At 42.2% G+C, this 26,544-nt stretch overlaps 1 protein-coding gene across 5 annotated transcripts in view; it reads right to left on the bottom strand.

Moving 5' to 3' along the window:
* Positions 1–213: 213 nt before the first annotated feature.
* The window catches only part of Bend7 (BEN domain containing 7), a 79,512-nt gene continuing 53,181 nt past the window's right edge, over positions 214–26,544 (bottom strand). For 2 of the 5 annotated variants that reach the window (XM_069990385.1, XM_069990380.1), the window contains 3 exons: positions 13,506–13,625; positions 5,802–5,855; positions 214–2,530 (listed from right to left, as the gene is read on the bottom strand). In XM_069990385.1, coding sequence (XP_069846486.1) covers positions 2,457–2,530; positions 5,802–5,855; positions 13,506–13,625 — 248 coding nt within the window. In that variant the 3' untranslated portion in view covers positions 214–2,456. The other 3 variants (XM_069990382.1, XM_069990384.1, XM_069990383.1) reach the window with 3 other exon arrangements.

A 26,544-nucleotide genomic window follows, 5' to 3' on the forward strand; every position in this document is an offset into this window, starting at 1 on the left:
GATCCGATGGGCAGGCGGAGCTGGTGACTGCAGGCTTTCAGGAGTCTCATTCCGGTAGCAATCCAGTTTGTTTTATTCTGAAAAATTAACTTCATAAGGCAGCATAACTCCTGGGGGCGATCATCAGAATAGTCATAAGTACCTTCTAATTAATGAATAGTGCTGACTTCATAAACACGGGGAGACCGGCACATAGGCGAAGACACATGTGCATTCAATTAAAGTAATTTATTATATTCTTCCAGAATGGACATAAAGAGCATCTTGAGAATTGATATCACAACACGATGTTATACACCATTTTCACAACTAGCCTTGCACTGAGTTCTTTTTTTTTAAAGAACATAGTAATTTAAAAAAATCTAAATATTTACATATTAATAAAACATATATACAGAAGATTGAGACATGTTATCCATAGATATGGTTTTTTTTTTGCTAAGAAAACCTATAAAAAAGGATTTTTGAACAAAGTCTGAACAGTAGTCACAGTAAGTTAACACAAATACAATTTTAAATTACAAAATATGATTTCACTGTTTATGTAGATTCCACCTTAGGAATCCATTGCACATAGCTGTGAGCTGAACAACTCTACCCCTCCTCAAGTAGTGGCAGCACCAAGCTGCCACAAGACTTGGAAGGGAGTACTTTTCAAGGGTCACAGTGCAGACTAAGCGGAACTACGGTTATAGTCATCATAGTTTAACAGGGTGGAAGGGCACTAATTAATCTCTTCTCGTTCCTTCAGGAATATTTCATTCTGGGAGGCAGGAGACCTTTTTTTTTTTTTTTTTTTTTTAAAAGCATCTGCTGCAGAAAAACAAAAGCGCAGGTTTGTTAAGGGAGGAGTTTACCAAACTTGCAAAGGGACTGCTTTCAGGAAAGAGATCTAAAAAAGACTAAAGGAAAAATGGAAGTCTGAACCTTCCTTCTTGCTTCAACAGGACAGATAAAAGACTCATAGACAGGCGATGTAATGACTCATTAGACTGCTTTCACAAGCCACACCTAAAACCTGGTTCTGTCACATTATGGGATGTTGTGCATCTTCTTGGGTGTAAGCTGGTCGTGGTGGGATAATAACATACCTCTGTGCCCCCCTTAATGTGAGGTTTGGTGCCTCAGTACAGTAACACAGTGCCTTGGACAGGTAGTATGGATATCCACATTCTGTGTGTAGCTGGCCACTGAATGGTTACCTCAGTTTAGGAAACCAGATACTCCCTCCTTGGTTCCCTCACTCATTAGCCAAGGGTGGACAGAGCGGCCACCACAGTCATTGCTGGCTCCAACAGGGAGATGAAGTAGATGGTAGGGAGAGGGGTAAACTGTCAGTGTGGTGTTCTTCCCCTCCCCTTTTTTTTTTGGTGGAACCAGGGTTTGAACTCAAGACCATGTGCTTACAAGCACTCTACCCCCTTGAGCCATATCTCCAGCCCTGCATGGCAGGTTTTAATCCTGGGGTTTGGGTGGGTTTACAGTCATTTTTCTTTTGTGCCAAAGATTCAAGGTGATTTGCTTTTATGCAACAAATGAGGTGGAAAGGGAGTGTTTCTAAATAAATGCTACTTTCAATTCACTACTGTGTTAAGAGAAAGAAAATCTGAAGGTGACTTATTTCTGTAAATCAAATACCCATATGGAGAGATATCTCTTTAAAAAACAAACCCACATTTTCTTACATGGGTTTTCTATAAAGTGGAGGGCAGGGACACCAGGAACCAAAATAAACAACAAGATATTAAGCATGCCTATTGTGACCTGTCACCACACAATGTCTGAACTGGGGTCCACTCATTTAAAACCCTCTGTGTAAATGGCTACTGGGTATCAGGTGGAGAACTGGTTACTTGGAGTTTTGCATCTTTTAATTAGCTTTAATTGGTCACAATGTCAACACAATATGTATGTCATTCCTCTGCTAAGAATTCATCCTTCATTTTCACTTATTCAATGCCAAATGGCTGTTTAGGGGGAACACTGATGTCACAAATGATTTCATCTAACAGGCCGGCGCTCTCTCCTCTCCCCAAACAGCTGTTCTTGTGCACTGAGGAAGGCCTAATTAATTCTGGCCTTCACAACCTCTCTGAGGCCTGCAAAGAGCCATTCTCCTTTATAGGCAGCTAACAGTTCATATCAAAATAAACAGGCTCCAAAACTGTATATTCACAGTTAGGTTATGCTGAATAAAGCCAGGGAGAGATAGCCTCTTGGTGGCAGACACAGAACTACTAACTGGATTGTTCACAGTACCTTCAAAGGTAACAAATCAACTAAAAACAATTTGAAAGTATATACCCATCTGGCTGTGTGATCATCACATCTTACAAAGAAATCATAGGAAACGATTCAACCATGACAGATAAACTTCACAGAATATCCACACATAGCAGTGTGGGTCTTTGAGTAGATTCAAATGGAAGAGTTACGTATGCTAATGATCAAGGTCGCTAAAGCACAAGTCTAGGCAATGAACCCGGTTCTCTGTCCACCGTGTTTCCTCTCCTGGTGTCAAATATATCACCTACAACAGAGACAAGACAGTAAAGGAGGAGCTGTTGCTCTCAGGGACCACATGGTGAAAGCCAGCTATTCTGGACAAGGAGGGATGAAGTGGGGGTGGGGGACTAGCACGAAGAGGTATCTGGGTCCCAGAGTTCAATAGTTAAGTTTATAGTCAAGGCTTTAGTTGTGCTAAGTGTGCAATTATAGGACTTAGAAGCTTGTAATGATATTTTTTTACAGGCAAGCCCATGACTATATCATGACTGTGTGTTATGATTAGAGTATGGCCACACAATAGGAAAGGGCTAAGGGATTTGCCTCCCAAATAGAATATGGTGCAATGAATAATGCATACACAGATTTGGTTGCTAATTGGAGATAAGAGTCTCATGACTTTCTTGTCCAGGTTGGCTTCAAATGGTGGTCCTCAGAACTCAGCCTCCTGTGTAGCTAGGATGATAGATGAGAGCCACTGACATCCAGCAAGGGCCTCATTTTAAATTTTAGAAAGCAACGTTTTGATTTCACTTTCTCTGTACTTATTTTTTTAACTGCCAGTTGTTCCCAGATCCTGGGAGGCTTTTTCTTTTTTCCCTTCTCCAACATTGTCTCCACATCTGTGTCACAGAATTTCGGTAGCTGCCTCTGTCTCTCTCTCTAGTCTGATGACAGGTATGTAGATACCAGACCATAACACCCTGATGGGCCAGCAGTTGCTCAAAAGGCTCACTGAACAGTTCTCAGGGGGAATACATTAAGAAAACATGCGTCTCCATTATACAATCTGTATCTGTTTTTGTTAAAGTCAAACAAACAGAAGGTTGTTTAAAAGCACTAGGTGGAAACAACTGTCATTTGACTGCCTGACTAAAACCCTTGCAAAGTCACTTCGGGCTTAGGGCAACATGTAAAGATGTCTAGCTTTCCATTCCCCATATACCCAGACTCTTAGAGGAGAAAACAAAAGCATTGTTGAGTATGTGAAAGGATCGCTTGATCAGCTGAGATACATGAGAAAATGGAAGTCTATAGCAGAACCCTTGGTGCTTCCATGGCTCTGGTGAGGCTGTGTCCAAGGAATAAGACACAGGTGTTCAAGAAGCTGGGGCTCAACATTTGGCTGCTCATATCAGGGACATGGGAGGTGGTTAGCAGTAACATTACACTCCGAGGAGCTGGCCAGACTGGGTTTTAGAGAGGCAAAAGACACATGCTAGATTATCAATATTATTTTATTACTATGTAATATGAGCACCAATCTGTGCCTTCAGTTCTCCTTTTCAAAAATTACCAAACTTTTAATTTCCCATGCTGTTTCGTAAATCTGTATCACTTTCAGTAGTCAGGTGAAAGACCCTTGTTACTCTCTTCCATTATGACCTCACAGCCTCAGGCAAATTTTGAGAAAGGATTTGAATGAGCTTAAACTCTAGTGAGCTGTGTGGCTACACTGATGACAGACATTCTAACTGTGACGACTGTGAGACATTAAAATGGAATCCTAAAGGGATCAGTACATCCATCAGCTCTTAGAATCTTGTAGGAAGCATGCAGAGAAAAGCTGACTTTGGCTTAGGTATAAGACAACGCTATGGTGTAGGTGTCATGGTTGGGAGGCGAGGAGGCCTGGGGTCCTGCCAAGCCTTCAGCCAGCTGTGAGACCTTGAGAAAGTCATTTAATGTTTCTGGGCCCTCAGGCCTTTTTTCCTGTAAAAATAAAAGGACTGGATAAAAAAAGGCAGGGATCGGACTAGATGATCTCTCAAGTTCCTTCTCATTCTGATTCCTCCAAAGCCTTTTCGGTTCCATGAGGCTGTTCTAGCTTGCCCTATGACTCAATTTTCTCACATCCAACATTTCTACCTCCAATTAAATATAAAGGTATCACGTCAAGGCACATGAAAACAAAAGCTCACTGAAACCCACCGTGTCAAATGGCTTTAGGATAGTTGGTACCGACGCCCACAGGGTAGTGGGCAGGGAACCCTGGAAGACACTAACACTAGTACGATTAGTATTGCCTGCATCTTCTGGGAATGGGCTGGGACTGTTAAGAATAAAGACTGATATTAGTTGTCCTGATATTCAGAGAATGATAGATTGGGAAGGAACAACAGAGATCATATATTTCAATTCTCTTAATTCACAAATGTGGACACATAGCCCAATAAGAGCAATTCCTTTGACATAATGACTATATATGGGAAGGACCTGAAACAGGCAGATCCTTTTTGTACTATGTGGCTCATTTCATTTATTTGTCCATCGATCTGTTGCTTAGCTACTCAACTCAGAGAAAGCAATGTATCATTTACACAGCTGGGTTTTCCTGCTGGTCTCAAGTTCATTACAATATGCCCATCCTTCACCTATCAACTCTGCTTTAGTGGCCATCTTGGGATGGCACTGCCAATGAACATGGGACCACAAGGAAGTCTACTAGAAATCCTTATACAGACTAGATTCTCGAGGAGTATTCACTGAATTTCATTAAAATCTCTAGAGGAAAAGGACTGATTCAAGCTTTATCAGTTACGAGATTTCTCTGGGGATGTCTGTATTTTGTGGATGGAATCTTCAGGTATTCTTTTGAGAGCAGGCAACAGCAAAGTTCTGAGACCAAATGAGTGAATCAATTGTTTGGCACATGGCTCACTGTTCAGACACTTGTCCCTCTAGCTCTCAGGAGGCCAGGGGCAGGGATAGGACTCAAATACTGTGAGGTCAGAGTCATGTCTGTGGCTTAATACAACTGTGTGCAGCAGATGCTTTAAAGCTCTGTTGCCGATCTGGTCAAGTATTAGGACAGTGTGTCACTCATACTGACAGACGGGCTTGTTCAGTCACACAATTAAAACCCAGCAGTGGCTGGTTCTTTCCTGTATGAAAAACATGGATGGACTGCCTCTCAAGAGGCCTTTTGGAGGGAGTAAGGGAAGACAGCATAGGTATGAATTTGGCCACAGAAAACTGGGATGCCTACTGCTAAAGTGAAGATTTCATTTTACATGGCAACATTTTGTAATTCTAACTTCTTCATCCTAACTTTCTAGGATTGGCATTTTTGAGATGTAGATGAATCTGAAAACAGTGAGGGAAAAATAAAAAGGTCACTTTTCAAAACCTGTGTGAACCTAGGTTCTTGAGAGGCTGTGGATGCCGAGGCCTGGGTGTGCTACATACAAACAGCTTGCTCAAGCATCTGCATGTCTAATGGCAAAGCATTTTCAATGCCAGTATTTCCCAGCCTGTGCTCTGCAGCGGGTGATGAAAATGTAAATATGTTTTACCTGTTGGTGGTAGAGAAATGCTGTCCAGTCTTTCATCACCGTCAGCTACCTCTGCTGGTTACGAACATAAAACACAAATCTCATTAGTTTCAGGGAGCACATTCATTTTGCTGAACACAGTAATACAATTAAAATAACTCCAGTGTACATGGCCGTCTACACTCTTCCTCTTCGCTTCAGTTGGCTCACATTACAGATTTCAACATCGTTATTAAAATAAAGAAAAAGTATTTTATTTTTGTGATGATATAGAGGCTTGAACTCAGGACCTGGGCACAATCCCTTAGCTTTTTTTTTTTGTGCTCAAGGCTAGTGATGCTCTACCACTTGAGCCATAGCTCTACTTCTGGCTTTTTGCTGTTCAACTGGAGATAAGAGTCTCAAAGACTTTCCTGCCTGGGCTGGCTTTGAACTGCAATCCTTATATCTCAGCTTCCTGAGTAGCTAGGACTACAAGTATGAACCACTGGTGATGAGAATAGCAGAAAATCAGCTTTCCTACATTAAATTTATTTAAAAAAATCTTCTGAGCTTTATTCTGTCAATCACTGATAATTTTAGTTCACTTTTCTTTAATTGCACTGCCATAAAAACCAGTCAGCAGGGCTGGGAAGGTGGCTCAGTGGTAGAGCGCTTGCCTTGCATACATGAGGCCCTGGGTTCGATTCCTCAGCACCACATAAACAAAAAGAAAAAAGCTGGAAGTGGCGCTGTGGCTCAAGTGGTAGAGCGCTAGCCTTGAGCTGAAGAGCTGAGGGACAGCACCCAGGACCAGAGTTCAGGCCCCACGACTGGACCTCCCCAAAAAACCAAAAACCAGCCAGCACCGGAGTGGACTGCTGAACTGTGAGGCAGGCAGGTCAGTGAATTCCAATTGTAGAACTGGAGTCAGCCTTAAGAGAATCCAGAGACTGAACCTTTCTGTGGAGATACCTGGAAACTCAGGACCACAAGCCGCCAGCCAAACTCTGCCTTCAGTTCAGTCATGAAGGAAGCTGTGAATGGGCCAGCTGGAGGGCCCTGCCTAGCAAGAGCAAGACCCTGAGTTCAAACCCCCAGTACCACCAGGCACATGTACACACACACATGCACACGCATATGCACATGCACACACACACACACACACACACACACACACACAAATCAAGTTTCTTCAAATGATGCTTCATTTCTAAGATTTAAAATGCAAACCTTGAGCCAGGCACCAGTGGCTCACGCCTGTAATCCTAGCTACTCAGGAGGCTGAGTTCTGAGGATCACGGTTCAAAGCCAAGCCCAGGCAGGAAAGTCTGTGAGGCTCTTATCTCTGAAAAACCATTTAGAAAACCGGAAGGGTGCTGTGGCTCAAGTGGTAGAGTGCTAGCCTTGAGCTGAAGAGCTGAGGGACAATGCCCAGGCCAAGTTCAAACCCCACAACCGACCAAAAAAAAAAAAAAAAAAAAAAAGCAAACCTTGCATTATAAATCCTGCTACACACACACACACACACACACACACACGCAGACACACACACACACACACACACACACACACACACACACACACTTACTCTCCTCAGTAGTTTTGCAAAGGGAGGTCCTTCATTCACAAAGAAAGGGCCCAAAGCCTTGACATGCCAGGCACAGAGGCAGTGTTAACTATGGCTGCTGGGTAATGTTAGTGGCATGCTCTATGTCCTATGGAAGGCTGAATACGCTGGCACATGGACAGTTTGGACACATGAAGATTGTCATTCCTATCACATGGCAGTACTCAGCTGGCAGCAAGCAAAAGCAATACTCAGTCCTCGTTTTTACTCTTTTTTTTTTTTTGTCAGTTGTGGGGCTTGAACTCTGGACCTGGGCTCTGTTCTTCAGATCTTCAGCTCAAGGCTAGCACTCTATCACTTGAGCCACAGCTCAAGTTCCAGTTTTCTGGTGGTTTTATTGGAGATAAGAGTCGCACTGACTTTCCTGCCTGGCTTGGCTTTGAATGGCCATCCTCAGCGATCTCAGCCTCCTGAGTAGCTAGGATTACATGAGTGAGCCACCAGCGCCTGGCTCATTTTTACTCTTGCACACGCATACACATGCATGCACGTACACACACACATGCACACACCAGTCTGAGGTACAGTCCAGCTGTTCTTACTTCTTATAAATAGACCTATGTAACTCTGTCAGAAGAGAACACATAGAACCAAAAGCTATGTAAACTATGTAAATTAGCATATGACAGCTTCATGATCATGGCCAGGTGTGACAGATGAAGGACATCGCGGTATCATATGAAGTTAATTATAACATCTGTCTGCAACTGTAAGTTCACAATCCTTCTTCCCTCTGACAGTCTAGTAAAATTTAGAAAAGATTGAGCAAGTCTAATCAAAATTTACTAGCAGTGATGGCTTTAACCCTGGGATCTCACACAAATAATAAATTGTGATTTCAGCTAAGGAAGTAGTTTAATAAAAATGATAAAAAAAAAATCCACACCAGGAAAGGAATCATTTTAGTTATATAAAAAAAATTATTCCATGTGATGAGAACTCCAAATGAATTTCTGTTTAGATTTGCATAACAACCTTTCCCATGGGGGCCTGGCTACTAATTTTCCCAGAGGCACCGAAGATTATGCTCAGTGTTTACTGATGAGTGTGGCCTAGCCAGGGTCTGTACCTCATTCTAGGAATTGAGCCAAAGATGATAAATAAGGCTGAAGTTGTAGAGTATCTATGACATACTTTGTATTATCATTTAGATGGAAAATAATCAAGACAAAAACAGTACAAGAGCTAGTTATTGATCCAGGCCTCTTGGTCCCTTTGTACAAATTTCGAGGCACTCTGGTTTCAATTTGCTTTTCTGCTGCCCCAGAATGCAGGGTGACAAAGTAGGAAGACAAAGTCTAGTTGGTGGTTCCTGCCTGATGAGCCAGGATTTCTGTCTGGAGATCAAGGGGCAGTTCTGTCTTAGCCACCTCCCACTTCCTAGTCCTCATAGAATCTATTTAAAATACAGTCCAAATAGGCAGAGCATCTCAACTCAGTGATCAAAAGTTAAAATATACCGGGCCAAGTGTCATAATGTTACAGAATAGGAATAGACAGTGTCCAGAGCTTCTGAGTGAGTGAAAGCTTCCCAGAGGAAGGGAAGGGCGAGAGATCATGTTACAGTTCTAAAGAAATAGCAAATGGGGAGGGGGGAATGAACATTTAAAATGTGATTTTTTTTTTTTTTTGGTCTAGTCGTGGGGCCTGAACTGGGCCTGGATGCTGTCCCTCAGCTCTTCAGCTCAAGGCTAGTGCTCTACTACTTGAGCCACAGCGCCACTTCTGGTTTTTTTCTTTTTTGCTTATGTGGTGCTGAGGAATCGAACCCACGGCCTCATGTATGCAAGGCAAGTGCTCTACCACTGAGCCACCTTCCCAGCCCTAAAATGTGATTCTTAACAGAAATGCTGTGATTGTTAAGATATGGTCATGGGTCAGGAACTGGTGGCTCACGCCTGTAATCATAGCTACTCAGGAGGCTGAGATCTGAGGATCATGGTTCAAAGCCAGCACAGGCAGCACAGGCTCTTATCTCCGCCAGAAAACTGGAAGTGGTGCTGTGCCTCAAGTGGTAGAGCGTTTGCCTTGAGCTGAAGAGCTCAGGGACAACACCCAAGCCCAGAGTTCAAGCCCTACAACCTACCCCCCAAAAAACCCCCAAAACATTACACATAATACTGGTAGCTGTGACAAAGGGACTGAAAAAATAAACTGTCATCCAGGTAACCTACTGGGCAGCTTACCTGTGCATTTCTTTTTCTCGCTATTCTCATTCCTACTAAAGCTGCATTCCTATCATTGGGAGCAGCCTTCTCAAATATCTCCCTCCTTTTCATGACTTTGACATTCAAGGTTTTTCTTAACTCTTTTAGGTCCTTAGAAAGGGACTTTCAGTTACTCTCTTTAGCGAGAGGCACACATTTGGATCACAAAGGTCTCTTGTTCTTTCTTGGGTGGTCAGTCTGTTGCCCTCCAGTTAGGAACAGCAACAGTTTGGGCTCATCTACTTCCTTCTTTCCTGCTCTTAGGGAACCGTGGGTATTTCTCACATGTCCCCATCTGCTCCCACCAGCACCAAGAGGCAGCTGCATGCCCAAGGGTTACCTGGCCTGCCCCAGGCTGGCTCAAAGTTGGCAGCACAGTTGTTATCAGGTAGTGGGCAGACCAAAGGTAGCTGTGTAGCTGGGTCTCAGCTACACTGATCCTCTACCTTTGGGCCTACTGATGCTAGACTTACTTCTCTTCATTCTAACACACTGTAGCTTTCTCTCAAACCTAAATACCATGTTTAATGTTTCTTCATTTTGGGGAATCAACAATTTTCCTCCTACAGATCAATAGGTAAATGGAAATTCTTGCACACTCATCAGTCAAGATTCTCAAGGCAGAATCTAGACAACAAGGGCCATTTTATGCTTGTGATCACGGGCGCCCTGCAGGTTAATGCCTGAAATGTGAGCTGGGCTGTACACACTGAGGGGCTGCAAGGCCACCTCAGCGCTCAGGAAGGGACCTGGGCTGGGTCAGGGGTGACAGCCCACTTGACCTTCACCTTCCCGGCACTTCTGCCCCAGAATGATGTAGCCCTTCACCAGCTGCAGTCTTTCAACCATGGAAGATAGTTTCTCTTTGCTGCCAACTCAACCATTCCAGGAAATGGGGTGGGGTGGGGGGAAATGGGGGACTTGGTGATGTAACTGCTAATAAAATGGGGCTTTGCCATGTAAGGCAAGGCAGAAGCAGTTGACCTTTAGGTACACAGGTGAAGGAGTTCTGCCAGCAGGAGATGGATCTTTCCAGTTAGTCTGCTCTGGGTGAGGCCAGGACACAGGGGATTAGATGCTGCACTTTTGAGAGAGGAGGGGAGGAGAGAGGAGTCTGGCAAAGGTGTACAGACAGTGCTTAAGAGATGAGGCAGGAAAACAAGTGCGAGGAAGGGCCGAGGAGGAGAAAATAATGTGTGAGGAAGGGGTGAATGGTGTTCCCACAAGGCTGGGCTGAAACTCAAGGCCTCACATTCTCCCCTTCTCCACTGGAGGCCGGACCTCTACCACTCAAACCACACATTCACTACCAGCTGGTTAATGAGAGATAAAACATCTTAAGGATTTGTCTGCGCAAGCTAGCTCGAAATCTCAATTCTCACATCTCAGCCTCTGTGTAGCTAGGATTTACAGATGCGAGCCACAGGGGCCCAGCCAGACTTGGTTCTTAAGTACTTTGTTCTTAAGACACTGCCACCCACAGGTCCTGAACCTCAAGGAAGTGACAAGGCTTTCACACCATTTCAACAAAACTAACAAGACCTCTTTGTAGTGGAACACAGTCTCTTCCTTCTGGGATCACTGAAAGTTTCACTGATTCACTCAACAAATATTTCTTGAGTCAGCCCTGTCTCACACTAGTGCTCCTGTGTGTCACTTGGGACAGCAGCCCTAACCTAGTCTAGCGAAGGAAGCAAAGATATGATTGTGCAGGCAGCAGAAGATCAAAGTAGCTAGGCTCCAATGAAGATTCAGGACAAAGAAACTTCTGCAGCGTTTAGGAAAGATGGTGCAGAGAGGCCAGAAGCAGGGCAGAAACCAGCTTATTTCCAGAACAAGGAGAAAGCTGGTGTGGATGGCTGGTGGAGATGAGGCTGATGAGGAGGGCAGGGTTTGATTGGGAAGGATTTCCCTGATAAGCATTTGTTTAGCTAGGATCTGAATGTTTCTCCCCAAGTTACTGTGTTACAACAGCGCTGGGAGGAGATTAGGCCACAAGGGCTTTGGCCCCCTGAATGGATGAACGTTCATATTATAGGAGGGGGTTCACCCTTAGAAAAGGGTGAGGTCGATCTCCCTTTCTCCTTAATATTTTGCTTTTCAGCCATGAGATGATACAAGTCATGTGCCCTCTGCCAGCTACAGTCCCTCAATTTTGGACTTCTAGCCTCCAGAACTGTGAACCAGAACTGGTCACTACTAATTAATTACCCAGTCTGTGACATTCTGCTGTAGCAGCACAAAATGGATTTGGAGACATAATCTCACACAACTTTGCAGGTGTGGTCTTATATGCTTCCATTGTATCTAAAATGTGCAACATCTCATCACCCAAAGTCTACCCCCAACCTGCCTCACACTCTTGGCCCGGGGAGTCCTTGAGGGTTGAGTGTCATGATGTTTGATCTCAATTCTTTTCATTTTATTTTACTTATTGTCTGACAAATGAGCTTGTATATATTTATGATGTACAACATGATGTTAGAAATATGCACGCACTGTAGAATGGCTTAGTGAACTAATTAACTGATGTACTGCACCACAAACTGTGGGGAAGTTTCAAGTATACTAAGAATTAGTGCTCCTGGTCAACACATTACACAGTAGATCTTAATTTATTCTTTTTGTCTCAGTGAAATTTTACATTCTCTGGCATCTGTCCCCAATTCCCCTTACCCCTTGGAGCCTTGTTTACTCCCTGCTCTATGCATTCTATTCCTTTAGATTCTACAGTGAGAGCACGTGGTATTTATATTTCTGTGCTTCACTTACAAAACATCCTCCAGGCCTACCCATGTTGAGGCAAATGACAGGACTTCCTTCTTATTTAAGGCTAAAAAGTATTCCACTGTATGTAGATACCATGCTATTCTGTATCCATTGATCCACTGGTAGGCTAGGTTTATTCTTGATCTTAGCTACTGGGAAAAATGACTCAGTGGGCTGAGCACGGCTGGCTCCCAACTGTATGCATAGCTACTCAGGAGGCTGAGGTCTGAAGATCATGGTTTGAAGCCAGCTGGGGCAGGCAAATCTGTGAGACAACCTCCAATTACGCACCAAAAAAAGTCAGAAGTGAAGCTGTAGCTCAAGTGGTAGTGAGACAGCTGGCCTAAGCACAAAAGCTCAAGGACAGTACCCATGCCCTGAGTTCAAGGCCCAGGCCCAGCACACAAAAAAGTAAAATGACTCAGGGACTACAGGAATACAGAAAGCTCATCAACATATTCATTGATTTTGGATTTATGCCCAGTAGTGGTTTGCCATATCATATGGAAGTTCTATTTTTATTTTTTTAAAGAAATTTTCAAATGAATACCATTTTTCATAGTAGATGTACCAATTTACATGGGATTTAAAAAATACCTAGAGATTTGTGGCCCCTTTAGAGATAACTGTTCTTGTTGGTAGGAAAATCAACCCCAGAAAGCTCCCTCACTGGTAAATTGGCCTGCTGAGATTTCAAATGACCAGATTTAATCACAACCCAACTGGTGCTCACATTCCTGGAAGAATAATACATAAACTGCCATAGTCAGATTTTTAAAAATTTAAACACACACACACACCACCTTAAGTAACTAGGATCTTTAAAATGTCATGCAAATTTAAACAAAAATCAATACACAGAAACGAAAGTTTTAAATGTCAGACCACAAATGAGATTGACCATCTTTTCTTGACTTGTGCTATTCAAAACAAATGGCCTGACATATTTTTACTATTCAGTCTTAAGGTGAGCTTCAAAATTCTTGAGTATGACTTTAAGAGAGCACATTACATAGAGCGACTCCTTCAAATGACAAATGATACCACAGTATCTCAGAGGAAACTATTATGCTTTATTAAGTCGAAGAATTCAATAAAGTATTTCTGCAATTACTTAAAAAAACCCCAGCTTATTCCTACCTGAGCCTCTTTTTAACCTTCTTCTGGCAAGTTTAATTTGATCCTGTAGAATTTGTACCCAGTCTCGGGGGCCAGGAAGTTTATCCACATGGTTAGCAGTACAGTATTTTTCAGTGAAAACTGTAAGAAAATGTGAAATATTGTTAAATATTGAAACAGATAAAATGGGCAAGTCTCAACTAGGAATATGGTCCAAGAAGAAAACAAGCCTTTTTCCTTTCTCTTTCCTTCTTTCCTTTCCTTTTCCCTTTTGTTAGGGAAGAATTAGGCATGTGCTAAGCATATGCTTCACCACTGAATTCTATTCTTGTCCCCAGAGATGAATTTCTAAAGGAAATCAGTTCTGTAGCACACATCTCTCATATCTGTAGCATATTCCTTTGGGTAAAGCTGGTGACCAGATGGGCCATGGCTACATGTAAGAAATACTAAGGTTGTAAGCAAACTGCTCATTTACTTGTCTCTATCTTGTGTGTATGCATCTGGGAGACGAAGGAGGAAATATTTCCTAGCTCCAACCCAATGACAAAGCTTAGCACTAGAAGACTTCACATTTTTTTTTCTTGTTGTAGACTCAAAACCAAATGCAAGACTACACACAAAGATGATCTCATGGTGACTCCCATGAACTCAATCAGTACTCAACATAATCATGCAGCATGTCCTAGTGAAATTCAAATGACACATTCTGATATAGAAATAGCAGTTCTACTTTGAGTCAGCCCCTTGCCTACTGGACTATGTCCAAGGAAAAACATACCCTATTTAAGCACAAAGAAAACTCTGGAGAATCATAGGGCAGGACAAAGGTAAGACAGGAAAATGACCTCAAGGAAAGCTAAGCACCATGTGTGACTGCACACAAGGCACTGGGGCTGACATTTCTGCATCAGACTGGTGCTGAGCACTCAAAACTCCCCTCTTCAATCTGCTTTCCATATGGTCAATAGCTAGTCTGCAGTCACATCACACTGCCTTCGTGGTATTTAAAACATTGATAATTTTAATGTTTTAGAAGGGTTCCTTAAAAAAAAGAAATTAACAAAGGAAAATACTGACAGCTTTAACTATAGAAAAATTGAACAGAAAGGAAACATTTGAGCAAATAACAAAAGCTGTCTATATTAAATATGACTGAGAATGTTCAATATTTATAAAAGAGCAACCTCAAAAGTCCCCATAGAAAACGAACAGAGCATATCCACAGTATAAAGTATTAGGGAAAATCTCTAACCAACATGTAAATCAAAGAAGAGAAATATACTTTCTATTTGCTAAACTAAAAATATGCTAAAAAAAGCTTATATCTGGTACTGATAAAATTGTGAAAACATTCAAATATTACTGAGGAGCTAAGTGGGCAAAAATCCATTTGGGAAAGAAGTGTAATATATCATGAGAAATATGGACAGTACTATTACTCCTAGAAATAGATCCTAAAGAAATAATCTGAAAGGAGACCAAAAGATATACATGTGTGATCTCAACTGTAAGCAACCTAACAGTGCAAAAGAGCTACAGGGCAGCCAAAGGAAGAGTCAATTTGGGAGAAAGCAGAGTAGAAGTAGGGGATCTCTTCAGGAAGTTACTACATTTGCCTGAGACAAGTATCTAGGACAAAAAAAATTGGCTTTTTTTCCCCCTTTTTTTTGTGTGGATCATATGATACTGCAAATACTGAAGAAAGAAAAGGTTTATGAGGTGAAAGATGGGGCATTGTAGTTCTGATGTGGGTATTTATATGCTACTCACATGAAGATGGCTAGCAGAGATTTAGGGAAGTACAGGGCAGGGGGCCAGGCTGGAGACAAACACAGTTGTGTTTCCGTGCGGGCTGGTTCCAGGACCTTGGAGGACATCAAAATCCTTAGATGCAGGGGACTGGTGGCTCATGCCTGTAATCCTAGCTACTCAGGAGGCCAAGATCTGAGGATCAGTTTGAAACTAGCCCATGCAGGAAAGTCCATCAGCCTCTTATCTCCAATTAACCACCAATAAAGCTGAAGTGGAGCAGTGGCTCAAGGGGTGGAGCACTAGCCTTGAGCAAGAAAGCTTAGGACAGTTCTAGGCCCTAAGTTCAAGTCCCCATTTCCCCCCTCCCACAAAAATCTTGAGATGCTCAAGTATCTTATATAAAATGTTGCTTCATTTACATATAGCCTACATCCTTTTATACGTTTTTCTTTTTTTGTTTTGTTTTGTTTTTTTGGGTCCAGTCATGGGGCCTGAACTCTGGGTCTGGGCGCTGTCCCTCAGCTCTTCAGTTCAAGGCTAGCGCTCTATCACTTGAGCCACAGTGCCACTTCCAGCTTTTTTCTTTTTGCTTATGTGGTGCTGAGGAAATGAACCCAGGGCCTCAGGCATGCAAGGCAAGGGCTCTACCACTGAGCCACCTTCCCAGCCCCTCTTCTATACATTTTAAAATCACATGTAGATTACTTACAATATCTGATCAATGTAAATATTATGTAACCTATTGTATTATTTAGGAAATGGTAAGACAGTCTGTGCATGTTCTAATTTTTTTTTGGTGGGGGTGAGGGGGGTAAGGGGGTGAGGGGGCAGTAACTGGTGATTGAATACAGTCTTTTGCCTGCTAAACTCCCAGGTCACAAGTTGTATAGTATGGCAGTTTTTAAAAAATGATGCTGTGGTTTCTCCCAATATTTTCAGTCTCTGGCTGGTTGAATCTGTAGATATAAGACCTGCTGACATAGTTGGCCAATTGTATATGTGGTAGTTAGAACACAGGGGAAAAATGCCATGAAGCAGAAAGCCTGCAAGTAAAACAAACAAATGCCCTGTGCTGTGCACAGAGCCCTGGAGAACACCAATTTTTAAAAGAGGGCAGAGAAGTCCAGAAAGAAGTTTGGAATAACTGACTGCAAAGCCAAGGGGTCCAGAAATGGGGTTAAAGAGCAAGTGGTTCTAAATGGAAAGGGAACAGACAGCTTCTAGTGCTGTCAAGACTCAGGGAACTTTACGGTGAGGCACTATGGACAATGCAGCCTGTGCAAATGTCTGGAATGGTCTCTGGGAAGACTGGGAAAGGGGCAGATTGGGGACAAACAGGAAGGCCTCCAGCAGTGGATAGGGTAACTATAGTCATTCACAGGCAGGTTATCATCTTCCTCAGTATCTTGTTACTAGCTAGGACATTGGTTGCTAGGGCTGGCCCAGGGTTGCTGGACAGGTTCAGCAAAAGAACAGGGTTATCAAAAAAGGATACATTTACAAGGGAAACAAAGGCACAATGCCTAGATGCCTCTTTATATTTATATTATATATATATATATAATTGAAATGCCAAAATTTTGAAATAGATCTTTAAAAAAATTATTTTTTGATGATTCTGTCTTCTTTTCTTATGTATATCTGCATGTACATCTTTGGGAGAGTTGGGGGGGTACAGAACTCGAGGGAAAAGAGGGAGAAAGTACAGGAGTGGAGCTCACTGAACACTGATGAAAGTGAACTATAGAACTCATGGGTGGAGGTGGGCGGTGGAACTGGGAGAGATTGAGGAAACAGAAGAGAAAGGAAAGGAAAGGAAATGCACTCATTACTTGACACATGTAATTGTAACCCCTCTGTACATCATCTATATAAAATAGATTAAAAAAAAGAACAGAGTTATAAGCATGTTGAAGTGAATTATGTCACTTTTCTACTCTTCCCTCCCTTCTCTTGAATTTGGGGAGGAAGTAAGACTTAAAAAAAGGCTCACAGACTTCAAGTTATCGCGGGATCAGGAATGGGAGGTAGCAGTGGATTAGCAAACAGAGATGTCACTTGCCATGGGGAGGGCAGGAGACATGCAGACTAACAGTCTCACAGACACAGTGAGCATCAAGTAGCAGTGACAGAGCAGAGCTGTGTGAGAGGATGTAAAGATGTGTTCAGTGGTGGAGACTGCAAGGCAGAAGAGGTAAAAGGCATCATAGATGCCATCCTGAAACCCTGTGGCCAGGGAGTCAGATAGATCTTCATGTGGACAGTGGGGTTATCTAAGATGACAAGAGACTGAGGCAGATAGAAGAAGATATACAGCTATGAGAAGACCTTTGGTGCAAAGATTCCATCACAGCCCCACCTGAGTAGAGGAGGGGCCTGGTTAGGAAGCAGAATTAAGGAGTGGGAAAATACCTACCAAGTTCCCCATTGAAGGTTACATGGGGCACAGGAGAGCAAGCAGCCTCCCTCTGGGAGAGATGCTGAAGAGATACAGCATTCCCACCTTGTTTGCAGTTTTAATACCTGCAATTTTGACCAAGTGTGGTTCTAAAAACAAAAGAAGAAATGGGGAAAAAAAGGAAATTTCAACAGCAAAGCTTTTGAAATTCCAGCACGCTGTGCAGTCCGGTGGCTATCATCAGCTGTGTTTCAATCATTGTGTGATTCTGCTGTTTCCTTGCAGTGCATGTTGTGAAAATATGCCTCCACAAAAGAAAATGGTACCCAAACAGTAAGGTAAAAATCATGGCAATCCTCTCAAGCCCCCAAAGCGCACATAATGTGCTTAACTGAAAGGTGGCATGCTTTCAGTGGAAGTTGAGGAATGTTAGGGGGAAAATGAGCAGAGCATCCAAAACAGGCTGAATGCTATGCATCCTGAGCATGTGCTGTTTGTCCACACGACAGTCTCCTCAGAGCCATATGAACACCCATACCAAGGCTCTACCCTATCTCCCTGGAGTATAGGTTTACTTTTAAATCTACTATATGCTAGGTTCTCCAGTCTCCCTCAAAGTACCTGGTATGTAGTGCCTAGAAACTACAGAGAAAGGTGATGAATATACAGAGCTATTTCCTTGCTTCTAGTGGAAACAAACATGGGAGCTCACAAAATTTAGACTAACCGGGAGTAAACAAGCACATTTGAATTAGTGGAAAGTGTACTAATTAACAGAGTACATTTAAAGAAACAAGGTTTTATTGACACTCAACCACAATAACATTTACTAACAGGAGAATTTGCAAAAGGTTCTTTAAGTTCTGCTTTCAACAAATAAAGAAGATATTTAATTATGTGAAAACATGTATTACAGAAACGACTGAACGTGTTAGCTTAGAAAGTAAACATTTTCCTATTTGTCACACATATTTATACAATTAATTTCCAGAGCACCCTATCTTCAATTGTGAAATGCTGATAATCACTCATCGGAGAGAAGTGGTTCCAAAATACCCAAATAGACTTGGCTGTGCTGGGATCCAGCTGTGTGTGTGTCCACTGACAAATTTAGGTGACCCAAAGGGAAGGCTGTGGAATGTTTTTTTCCCATTCCATGAAAGGCTTCAGGTCAAATTTTTTACAGTTTAACCTTGAGCTCAAGTATTCTGTCATACACACAGTAACAGTTTTTGCCTATTTTCTCTTTTCAGTTAAAATTGATCTGGTTCAATAGAAAGGAACCAGGAAAAAAAACCCACTGTCTCCTGAGTATATGACTAAGATCCTTGAAGACACAGCTACCAAAATAGCTCTAACAAATAACTACTTCATGGGCTGGGAATGTGGCTTACTGGAGTGCTTTGCCTATAGCATGCATGAAACCCTGGGTTCAATTCCTCAGTATCACATAAACAGAAAAAGCTGGAAGTCATGCTGTGGTTCAAATGATAGAGCACTAGCCTTGATCACATAGAGGCTCAGGCACAGAGCCCAGGCCCTGAGTTCAAGCCCCAGGATCAACAAAAAACAAAAACAAAATAATGTGCCACTGGGCACATTATTGACATTGCAGTTCATGGATGACATCCAAACTCAAAAGAGACTTTTAACTAGAATCTAGCTATTGAAGATGAAATCCTATTCCCTCCATTACAATCATGATGCAGACTCAGAACAAGGCCAAAAGATTGTCATTACATTGATGTGAAACAGTCAATATGCTGTGTGAACAGAGGTATAGGGTAAGCAGAATATATTTTTGCTATCTGAATCTATAGCTAAAGGTCAAGCTATTATCCTGGTAACAGTTCCATTAGGAGTAATGATGTGAAAAGAGGTATTGCATTAATGCACTAGGTTTCCTACTATGTTAATAGTGGGTCATTAAGAATCATAGTAGGATAATTTGCATTCATCCTTAGAATGCAATAGGTTCTAAAAAAGAAATTTCCCTCCTTTCCTATTCCAATATATTAAAGAGAAGTGAGGGCTAATTTTAAATGAGGCCAACCATTAAACTGAACAGAAGACTTTTAAATATCTACTCTGTTTAATATAATTTGAGGTCCCATGGCACAGAAATATGTTAAGTCGCCAGAGACAATGACAAATGCTTAAGTTGATCCGTACATGAATAATGACTTTTCCAGATGCCTGAATTCATTTGAACCATGCCCTTTAATTGTTTATAAATAATAAATAAACTTGTGGTAGCTGAGCAGATTCTTCCCTAGGAATGTGGCTTTTAATATAACCATCGATAGATGAACTTGGTGCTCACCAGCTTGCTGGGCGTGCTGAACATGCCACTGGAGGACAGTGGAGATGCCCAGGTTTCCCAAACTACTCTCTGTGCAAGAGACTTTTCTTTTTTTTCTGGCAAAGGTGAGTATCATCACAAAAACTCTTGCTTGTAACAATATATACTGAAGTAAAAGAAGAAGAGAGTTTAACCTTGAGTTCAAGTATTCTGTCACACACACAGTAACAGTTTTTGCCTATTTTCTCTTTTCAGTTAAAATTGATCTGGTTCAATAGAAAGGAACCAGAAAAAAAAACCCACTGTCTCCTGAGTATATGACTAAGATCCTTGAAGACACAGCTACCAAAATTGCCTGGTCACCAGTCCATCTCAACTCCAGTTCTCCAGCCTTCTCAGAGAAAGCCTCCCTGAATGACGGTCACTTCCTAGTATTCCTCTAGACTGTAACATGAATGAGGGCAGAGGTCCTGGCACACAATAGGCAATCATGAACATACTGCTCATGAAAGAAATGGGAGAAATTCTGTTATCTAACTTGAAAGAAGAATTTCTTTAGTGAATAGCCGAAGATCTCAAATTACACTGAGCCCTAAAGTTCATTTCAGATTTGGTGTAGTACCACAGTTCACCAACTAAAGTATCTCAGAACAAAGGCTTTAAGATAAGGAAATGTAGTACTGTACGTAGAAACATACTTAGGAAGACAGGAGACAATCCTTTGAGTTCTACATCTGAGATTGTACAGCGAGAAGTCTTCTGTACAGACTTTGAGGGCAAGGATGGTAAAGCTGGCCACATGGCCCATCTAACACTTTGAGCTGAAGGCTACTGCGTGGGGCTGGTATTTATAGTTGGTGGCTGTAGTGAAAAGTGTTCTAGATATCCATAACACTGAGCCCCAGACGTAATTAATTGCATAGGTTTACTTCTGAGAATTGGGACTAAAATTTCCGAACCATACAATCATGGACCTGGAGACTTAAAAAGTAAATCAAGCTATACTCTATCCCAGAGAAGGTAATGATGGTTTAAAAGTGGTTAGAAGACTGACACTGGTGGCTCATATCTGTAATCTTAGTTACTCAGGAAGCTAAGATCTGAGAACCACTGTTCAAAACCAGCCTGGGCAGGAAAGTCTGTGACACTCTTTTTTTTTTTTTTTTTTTTGTCGGTCGTGGGGCTTGAACTCTGGGCTTGGGCGCTGTCCCTCAGCTCTTCAGCTCAAGGCGAGTGCTCTACCACTTGAGCTATAGCGCCACTTCCGGTTTTCTGGTGGTTTATTGGAGATAGGAGTCTCACGGTCTCTCCTGCCCGGGCTGGCTTTGAACCGCGATCCTCAGATCTCAGCCTCCTGAGTAGCTAGGATTATAGGCGTGAGCCACCAGCGCCCGGCTGTGACACTCTTATCTCCAATTAACCACCAGGAAACTGGCAGTGCAGCTGTGCCTCAAAGTGGAAAGCACCCAGGCCCCGAGTTCAAGCCCCATGACAAAAAAAAAAAGAAAAGAAAAAAAAAAAGAGAAAGTTGAGCCATCTATTTAATCACAGTGATTTTTCAAAGATTTTAGAGCAGAGGACCAGAAGACTCTGGAGAAAATGTCCCTTATCTCTCCCCTTATTCTGTTTGCTATATGAGCTTTGTCTAGAAGGAAGTGCTAAAAAGATAGCAGGTCTCTCAAATTAAACACATTTTAATTTATATCAATTTAAGAAGACCCAGAGCAAAGCTCATGTATAACAAACACAACTATGGGGAAATAGGATTATTGCTTTCCTTGATAAACTGTGCTACAAAGCACCTTTCTTAAATGTGTCCGGTATAGTTCAAGGGAATAAATTATACCTGCTAAATATCAATACCTGGGTAATAACAAGCTTTGATGTCATGGTATTTTACTGTTAAATCCATTCTTCTCTTAGTAAAGAAAAATGTTTCAAAATCATAGATTGATAGGACTTCTATTTGGAAGGCATCTTGGAAGTACTTAGTATAGGTCATTCTATAGATCAGGAAGCTCAGGCTCAAGTAAAACAAAAACTTAGAAGACTGAGAATCCCCAAAGGGGTATGCAAATGGAATATAATGTTATATATCTCCCCTTTTTCTCTTTGTCTAAGTACTCTGTACCCTCAATTCACTTATGCTTATCTCCTCTTTACACAAACATGTAAACGAGGAGAAAGTAATGAGTTTTCCCCAGTTTTAAAGCTGGGGGTTCTAGGCATATGAACTTTGGGAGTCACTCTCTACAGACAGTATGTCTGGAGGAAATGCAGAACCAGCACAACTTATGACAGGTGTACTGAGATGTTCAGGTCCGTCTGATCCTTGCAATCATTTACATCCAGCAAGGCTGAAAGAACAAAGAGCCAGGCACAAGGAAGGCAGCGTGCTGGGGCTGCACACAGAATCAGATCAATGAACTCAGCCTCTATGTGCTCCCCTACACATGGCTCAGCCTCTATGCACTAACCCTGTCCCTGAACTGTGCTCTCCGTGCTGCTTCACAGTAGATGTTGGGTTTTGGGGTGAAGATGCTGGACAGGTTAGGGCAGGGATGATGCCTCAGAGAGGGTTGTACTTCCTGTTCTTTTTCCCATGGTAGAAACTCCCACTTAGTTGAAATTAGTTTTAGGAATTTTTTGGGGGGGGGTTCGATCGTGGGGCCTGAACTCTGGGCCTGGGCACTGTCCCTTAGCTCTTCAGCTCAAGGCTAGCACTCTACCACTAGGGCCATAGTGCCACTTCCGGCTTTTTCTTTTTGCTTATGTGGTGCTGAGGAATCGAACCCAGGGCTTCATGCATGCAATGCAAGCGCTCTACCATTGAGCCACCTTCCCAGCCCCTAGTTTTAGGAAAAATTTGGGCTCGCATTTTGAGGTTGACAATCAAATTCTCAGACTCTGATTTGTTACCAATGTATTCTGATGAATGGTTAAAAGAAACCACACAGCTGGGCTGGGCGGTGTCACCTGCCTGCAATTCCAGCACTTGGGAGGCTGAGGCTGAGGTAAAAGGATTACTTGAGTCTCAGGAATTTGAGACCAACCCGAACAATATACTGAGATCCTGTCTCAAATACCACCACCACCACTACCACCACCACCACCACCACCACCAAAAAAGCAAAAAACTGCATGGCTGGCTAAGTGTCAAAAATGTACCCCTGTATTCCTAGCTATTCAGGAGGCTGAGAGCTGAGGATCACAGGCAGGAAAGTGTGAGAATCCTATCTCCAACAGCCAAAAAAAGCGGGGAGGACTATCAGTGGAGGTGTCGCTCAAGCTGTACAGCACTAGCCTTGAAGGGAAAAAGCTAAGGGACAGTGAGGCCCTGAGGTTAAGCCTCAGTACTGGCACGCACGTGTACACACAAAAACATGGATGGAAAGCATACTGATTTATATCAAGGTCCTGAGATAATAAAGACAGGAAATAACTTATTCTTTTTCTGGATTTGTTTAAATACTGCAATAAGCTCACTACAATTTACCTTTTGTAGATGAACATTCTCTGGAGCAGTAAAAGCACAACTTCCTTCCATACTGCATATTTCAGAGCTTTTCTTTGATATTGGATAGTAATGTTTTTGAAGCATCTATTAAACGTAAATTTGGCTTTATATTTGGGATCACTTTGATGGTTTTGAGCAACAAGATTTATACACACATTCCTGGTCATCATTATAGATCATCTGAGCTGTCTGTTGATGACATTTCTTCAGATCTTCATATTCAGCCCTGCCCAACCTGTCCATGGGGAAGTTGTACAGCTATCTTGACACATAAGCCATGTGTGTATCTAATATCTAATGTGCTGGGAACTGTGATTTCTAAGAAATCACCTTTTGCAGTAAAGACAAGTTTTCTGCTTTCTTCTGCCCCTCCCCATTTGCCTCCCAAACGTATTGACTATTTGTTAATGTGAGTGGCACTGTTTCATGTGCCAAGGAATTTGCAAAGCAAATATAAAACAAGCTCCTTGCCCATAAGAACTTAGGGTTTTATTGGACTTTTCGGCCATCGCTGAAGCAGGAGCGGCTAAAATGAAGTTCCACACCTTTGTCACTTCTGACCAAAGCAAGAACCGGAAAAGGCATTTCAATGCACCTCCCTGCATTTGCAGGAAGATTATGTCTTCCCCTTTTTCCAAAAAGCTGAGACAAAAGTACAATGTGCGATCTATGACCATCCAGAAGGATGGTGAGGTGCAGGTTGTACAAGGACACTATAAAGGTGAGATTATTGGCAAAGTGGTCCAGGTTAACAGGAAGAAGTATGTCATCTACACTGAACAGTACAGCAGGAAAAGGCCAATGACACCACTGTCCATGTGGGCATTCACCCCAACAAGGTGGTAATCACCAGGTTGAAACTGGACAAAGCCCTCAAAAAGATCCTGGAATGGAAAGCTAAATCCCACCAAGTAGGAAAGGAAGAAACAAGAAAGAAAAGATGCAGGAGTGAAATAATCTTATAAACAACTTTGATTAAAAAACTTATTTAAAAAAAGAACTTATGGTTTTATTGGGCAGACAAGATGCTCAAACATATACAGGATAGCTGCATATCTCAATTTGCTTGGGACAGTTCACATTGTTGCTGTTTTCAATAAGACCATTAATAGCACCCAAAACTCAACTGACCTCATTTGGGCAATAAATGATAAGGTCATCTTCCACACTTCCTTCTAGTTTCTGTCTACATTTCTGACACGCCCTTAACCCCACTTGTTTTGACCTGACTAAGCTAATCCAACATGGCATACACATGTGGGGACAAAGAGCTGGGAGAAGAGGGAGACATATGTGCAGGCTATGGACAGGGTCAAAAGGTAACTTAGAGCAGGATAGCAAGACACATAACTGGAAAAAGCCATTGTAACAGAAGCCGCAGGGACCAACTCTGAGAAGATCAAATTCCAAGAGGAATGAAGGATGCTCTTCATAAGACAGATGCAGCCATAATTATTCTTATACAAAGGTATTTTCCAGAGACACAGAAGTGACATTAAGACTATGGATCTTTAAATGATTTTCTTACTAGAAGGTTGCCTATAATCTGTCTGTCTGTCTTCTGTCTTCTGTCGGTCTGTCTGTCTGTCTGTCTGTCTGTCTGTCTCATAGATTGGCCATCCACCCATAGTTTTACAGTGACTACAGATGTTCCATGATCAATTGCCTGTGGACCCTTATGGCAGAAACACTAGTAACTACCAATTTTGGAGTCACTCATATTTTTGATGCATACCTTGTATGAGATAGTATTCAGCTTATGGAATTTAATTGAAACATTTGCTGGATAATGAATACCAATTATAGGCCCTTGCCAAAAAAAAAAAAAACTACAGCGAAGAGAAATTGACCAATTTTGCATTTATTATACAATTCTGTTTCCCTATAAGAGGAGAAAAAATAGGTTGTAGCATGTTCTAAGGCTGCTGCTGAACATCTTGGATCACACAATTCAGAAGTGAATTAGAAAGAAGATGGGTTATATAGAAAACACAGCTATTTTCATGGCCACCATCAGCCCATATGGTGCTACTATGCAGGTAAGAAAGATGTCTTTCCTCAAGATACTGCGTTCATCTGCTGGAAACCATCACAATAAATACACAAACTGTCATGGTCAATAGTGACATCATGTCCATTCTGCTGCACAGTGTACAGATGTGATGTAACAACCCTGTTGATGCTACAGGAATTTATTTCTCTTGACAGAAGACTGTTTCTGTCAACCCTAATTCTAGTGTTAAAATGTAGGTTTTGCAAAAATTCAGAGTTGAGTCCTTGGAAGTGAATTCAGAACAAGTTCCTACCTACTCTATGAAAGGCCGAAGATTCCAACCCTAAGGGATCTGATTCATTAGGTCTGGGATGGAGTATAGGTAGCTTAAAAAACAAATTTTAAGAAGCATAGCTCAGAGCCAGGTGCCAGTGGCTCACACTGTAATCCTAGCTATCAGGAGGCTGAGATTTGAAGACTATGGTTTGAAGCCAGCCCGGGCAGGAAAGTCTGTGAGACACTTACTCCAATGAATTACTGAAAAAACTGGAAGCAGAGCTGTGGCTCAAGCGGTAGAGCTCTAGCCCTGAGCAAAAGAAGTTCAGGGACAGTGCCCAGGTCTTGAGTTCAAGCTCTAGGACCAGCACACACACAAAAAAACAATAACAAAGCTGGGCGCTGGTGGCTCACGCCTGTAATCCTAGCTACTCAGGAGGCTGAGATCTGAGGATCGAGGTTCAAAGCCAGCCTGGGCAGGAGAGACTATAAGACTCCTATCTCCAATAAACCACCAGAAAACCGGAAGTGGCGCTGTAGCTCAAGTGGTAGAGCGCTCGCCTTGAGCTGAAAAGCTGAGGGACAGCGCCCAGGCCCAGAGTTCAAGCCCCACGACCGACCAAAAAAAAACAAAATATCCCCGTAAATCTCAGTCTGATTGCAAACCCTGGGGTTGGGGGTAAACCATACTTCATTTTATTTTACTTGTAGTGAAACCATTCAGGGTAGATATTTTTATATAGTTCTGGAGGTTTTCATTCTGTGTTTTATTAAACATATTCTGTGGCTTTCTCTATTTTCCTTGCATTTGACAGATGT

This window comes from Dipodomys merriami, unplaced genomic scaffold (genome assembly GCF_024711535.1).
Source record: "Dipodomys merriami isolate MVZ:Mamm:240054 unplaced genomic scaffold, mDipMer1.0.p SCAF_4, whole genome shotgun sequence".
Lineage (NCBI taxonomy): Eukaryota > Metazoa > Chordata > Mammalia > Rodentia > Heteromyidae > Dipodomys > Dipodomys merriami.